Below are 4,524 nucleotides of genomic sequence, written 5' to 3' on the forward strand. Positions count from 1 at the left end.
AGCCTGGACATTTCCTTTTTGGGATGCTTAAGTGTAAGTCAGTTCTTTTAATAGAACTATTCAGATTATCTGTTTCATTTTGGCTGAGTTGTTGTAGTTCATGGTTTTTGAAGAATTAATTTATTCCGAGTTGCTGAATTAAGTTGTTCTTAGTATTCTTGTATTATACTGTCAGTGGCTACAGATCTGTTTTTAATATGTCCTGTTTCTTGATATTGGTGATTTATGTCTTCTCTCTTTTGTGTTTGTCAGTCTTGGTAGAAATTTGTCAATTTTATTCTTTCTTTCTTTCTTTTTTTTTTTTTAAGAACCAGCTTTTTGTTTCATTAATGTTCTCTATTCTTTTCATGTTTTCTGTCTTTATTGATTTCTGCTCTTATCGTTATTACTTCCTTATTGCTATTTGCTTTGAGTTTAATTTGCTCTTCTTTTTCTGGGTTCTTGAGATCAGAATTTTGATTATTGTTTTGAATTCCTTCCTCTTTTCTAATGAAAGCCTTGAGTGCTATAAAGGTTCCTCTCAACGATGTTTTAGTTATATCCTACATATTTTAATATGTTGTGTTTTTTAGTACTTCCTCTTTGATCCATGAATTATCTAGAAGTATGTTGCTTAATTTCCACATAGTTAGAGACTTTCTGTTTTGATTTCTAGTATGATTCCGTATGGTCAGAGAACATATTCTGTTTGATTTCAGTTCTTTTAAATTTGTGAGGTTTGGTTAATGGGCCAGAATGTGGCTCAATTTAAAACACCAGTTTTTTAGGAACCCTAGAGTCCTGCCCACTCTCTATTACCTCAGCCTGCCTCAACACGTCAGCTGTAGCTCATCTTGCTTGTCTCTCACAGGCAGAGAGAAGAGGTCCAGGCAGGATGATATTGATGTTAGTGGCAGCCTTCTGAGGACCCCTGAGTTAGTGACAGAAGTGGACCTTGAATCCCTGGAGCCCTGACTACCTATCCCTGGAACCTGGTTCATCCTCCCCATGGAGACTTTGCCTTTCGTGACCCTTCCCATGACACGTGATGAACACACAATGAAGCTGAGGGAGGGGTTGGGTGAGGTAGGACAGAAGAGTAGCCAGTCCAGGCCCTGTGCCCCTCCACCCTTACCTCTTTCTAATGGGGTGGTAAACGGGGAGGGGCAACTCAGATGCCTAAGAAGCTTAGGCCCAAATCTCGGAGACAGCGCCAGGCTGTTGCCCCCCTCACCGAGGTCCGCCGGACGGCCCACTCCCACCCTGGCAGAAAGGCCAAGGGCAACGTCAAGAGCTCTCAGGGCTGCCGCCAGTGCCGCCGCCGGAGTGCTGTTTGCAGGGTTGCCAGCCAACTGCAAGCAGTTGACTCCTTATCTACTTCCCACAGGACCTACAAGAACAGTGAGGAGCTTCGGTCTCGTATTGTTTCTGGAATCATCACACCTATCCACGAGCAGTGGGAGAAGGCTAATGTAAGCCATCCCCACCGAGAGTTCCCCCCTGCTACCGCCAGTGAGGTAGACCCACTCCGGATTCCTCCACACCACCCACACAGCAGCTGGCAGCCTCCCTGGTGAGTACAGATCCCACAGTGGGCAGCCCGTGCTTCTGCAGAGGGATTCCAGCCAGGCATCCCCATCCTGCCACTGATCCCTCGCTGGTCCTCATGTGTTTCCAACAAAATTGTCAAAGTCTTAGTGCATGGAGGTAGAAAATAAAGATATAAATGAAGCAGTGAGTTCTTGGCACTGCTACTAGGCCCCCTAACTACCCAGCATCTTCAGGCCACCCAGAGTCCTTGAGTCTGCCCAAGGGTCAGTGCCTCCAGGGCTTACATGCAGTAATCCAGGATTGCTGCCCTGGTGATTCACAGTTAATTCATTCCAAAGCTCTTTGTTCAGGCTCCAGGCCAAGCTTTTGAGAAAATGCAGAGATGCAAAAGTATTATACTTTCCCAAAGAGGATGCCTTATGTCTTACCCATTTCATTTTATTTCATGGTAGTTCCCGACCTCTCTAACAACTTTAGAAGTTTTCCAAAATGGGGTATAAGCAAGTCACATCCAAGGTCTTTGCAAATTAGGATGCACAGCATTAGGACTGGAGACTTCTGCTCTGAGAGAGGAGATAAGGACTAGCGGACCTTAGTCTCTAGCTGAGACAGCACTTCCCAGTTTGGAGCCCACATTGTGATAGTAAATACTGGGATTAGTGGGGAGGGTTGGCTGCAGAGCACATATAAGCACTTAATAAATGTAAACTACCATTGTTATTCTGGTTTGCAATTACATACCTTTGGTTAGTTAAAAATGGGAAATCAATTTAAATTTTACAAGTAATAATTGGCAAGTCTCTTTGGCAAAATCTTCAAAAATATTGGGTCCTGTAGAGAGAGTAGAGAAAAGTAAAAAGTGGCTGAAAAAGTTGGGAGCAGCTTATCTGATCTAACCTTCTTATTTTACAGAGGGAACAGAGGTAAGATGACCTGCCTAAGGTCACCAGCCACTAATAAAGAGGCAGGGCCAGGGCTAGGGTTCAGGTATTCTCACTCCCAACACTATGATCTAAGCAGTGGATGGTGACAAGACTGAAGATTAAGCCCTGGACAGCAGTCAAGTTGAAGAAGATTTTTAGACCTGAAGTAAATAGTAATTCTCAGCTCTCTTAGACCCACTGCCCATTTGAAAACAAATATTCTTTAAAATATCCTTTACTATATTGAAGTAGAACTCATAATCTATTAACTTGCCTAATGTACATTTCAAAACAAATCAGTATAAAGTCATAACTATAATATAAATGAAGAAAAGAAAATAATAAGATAATGTATATTGCAATGTGTAGGTATCTAAGCATGAGTATACTGGAAAACATTGATGTTTACATCTGTATGTGGAATTATCTTGAATTCCACAGTAACAGATACTGGTTTATACAGATGTATTATATCAACAACTCAAATACCACAAAACTATGTTGCTGTTATTAACATGACTGTTCTGAAATGGTAAATGGCTCTTAGGAAAATTGCAAACGAACTAGTGGTTGGATGGTGTTTATTCATTTACACCATAGTTGCATTCCTGGAAAAATGTGCTTATGTCAAAACAGTAGAAAAAAATACTTTGTGTTCATATATAAAATGACCTTATACTCAAGTAATTTATGTAGGCTTTACACATTTGTAAGTGTCTAATAAGACATTCAGAAGTTGTGTGGGATGCAGGTCATTGTTCGTCATGCAGAACTCTACTGTCTTCAGCATCTCTGCTCTTGGCCTATAAATGCCAGGAGGGTCCTCCAACTTCTGTGACAAGCAAAACACCCCCAGGGCTTCCACAATGGCACCTAGAATCTGTGCCACCTTCATTGGGAATATAGACCTGGAGTCCAGAATTGTGAAGGTAAAAATCCTAGCTTTGGAAGAACTGAAAGAATTAGAAAATCACCATGTTTGAAACTTCTGCTGAAATGATTTACCTGTCACAAGTTATCAATGGTTGCTAAAGCTGTTAGGTAAAAGTTGATAGGGGACTTCATAACAGATGAATCAGGCTGATAGCATGTGAACCCATTGATCAATGTTAACACTAAAAGTGGGACAGCCAGACATTATACAATATTATACATAGTAAGTTCCTAGCAACCTCAAATTAGATCTAACTCCCAGTTTAAAAGTTTGAAGGATAGAAGAATGAACTAAACAGACACATGAGGTTATAACAGCCAAAATTAGAATAGGAAAGTTTTTACAGAATAAATTGACCTTGATTTTTCATCAAATAAAGAATAGCATGGGGAGAAAAGGGAAAAGAAGGCTGTTATTAAAAGAGTCAGATTAACCAAATACAATGTTGGACCTTGTTTAGATCTTGATTTAAACAAACTAATTCTAAAAATCATTTTTTAAACATTTGGGGAAATTTGAGCATGGGCCAGGTATTAAATAACATTAGGAATTACTGCTAATTTTGTTAGGTGAAATAAATAAATTCTCATTATGTTAAAAGAAAAAGAAGTCTTTATCTGTTAGAGATATATGGCGAAGTATTTAAAGGTGAAATGCTATGTCTAGGACTTGCTTTAAAATAATTTCAGCCCCACAAAAGAGTAACGTCTTGGGAGAGGGTGGTGTAAATGAAATAAAAATGGCAGGGTATTGATAATTATTGAAGTTAGGTGGGAGGATACACAGGAATTCATGATAATATTGTTATTATTTTTTGGTGTATTAAAAAATGTTCTTAATAATGAGTTTTTTATTAATACTAGTTCTCCACAAAGTCTTCCAAAAAATAGAAGAGGAGTCAATACTTCCCGACTTCTGTGAGGCCAGTACTATGCTGATATCGAAACCAAAGACATCATAAGAAAACTACAAACCAGTATCCCTTATGAATACAGATCTAAAAACCCTCAACAAAATACTAGCAAACCAAATCCAGCAACATACAAAAAGGATTATATTATACACCATGACCTAGTGAAATTTATTCAGGAATGGTTAACATCTGAAAATAAATCAGTATAATATACCATATTAATA

At 39.2% G+C, this 4,524-nt stretch overlaps 1 protein-coding gene across 1 annotated transcript in view; it reads left to right on the forward strand.

The window, feature by feature from the left end:
• PSMF1 (proteasome (prosome, macropain) inhibitor subunit 1 (PI31)) overlaps positions 1-4,524 on the forward strand; it is a 52,637-nt gene that overhangs the window by 16,779 nt on the left and 31,334 nt on the right. The window contains exon 3 of the mRNA XM_012665729.1: positions 1,367-1,552. Within this exon, the coding sequence (XP_012521183.1) occupies positions 1,367-1,552 (186 nt within the window). The remainder of the gene's footprint in view (positions 1-1,366; positions 1,553-4,524) is intronic.

This window comes from Propithecus coquereli, unplaced genomic scaffold (genome assembly GCF_000956105.1).
Source record: "Propithecus coquereli isolate 6110/MARCELLA unplaced genomic scaffold, Pcoq_1.0 Scaffold122, whole genome shotgun sequence".
NCBI lineage: Eukaryota > Metazoa > Chordata > Mammalia > Primates > Indriidae > Propithecus > Propithecus coquereli.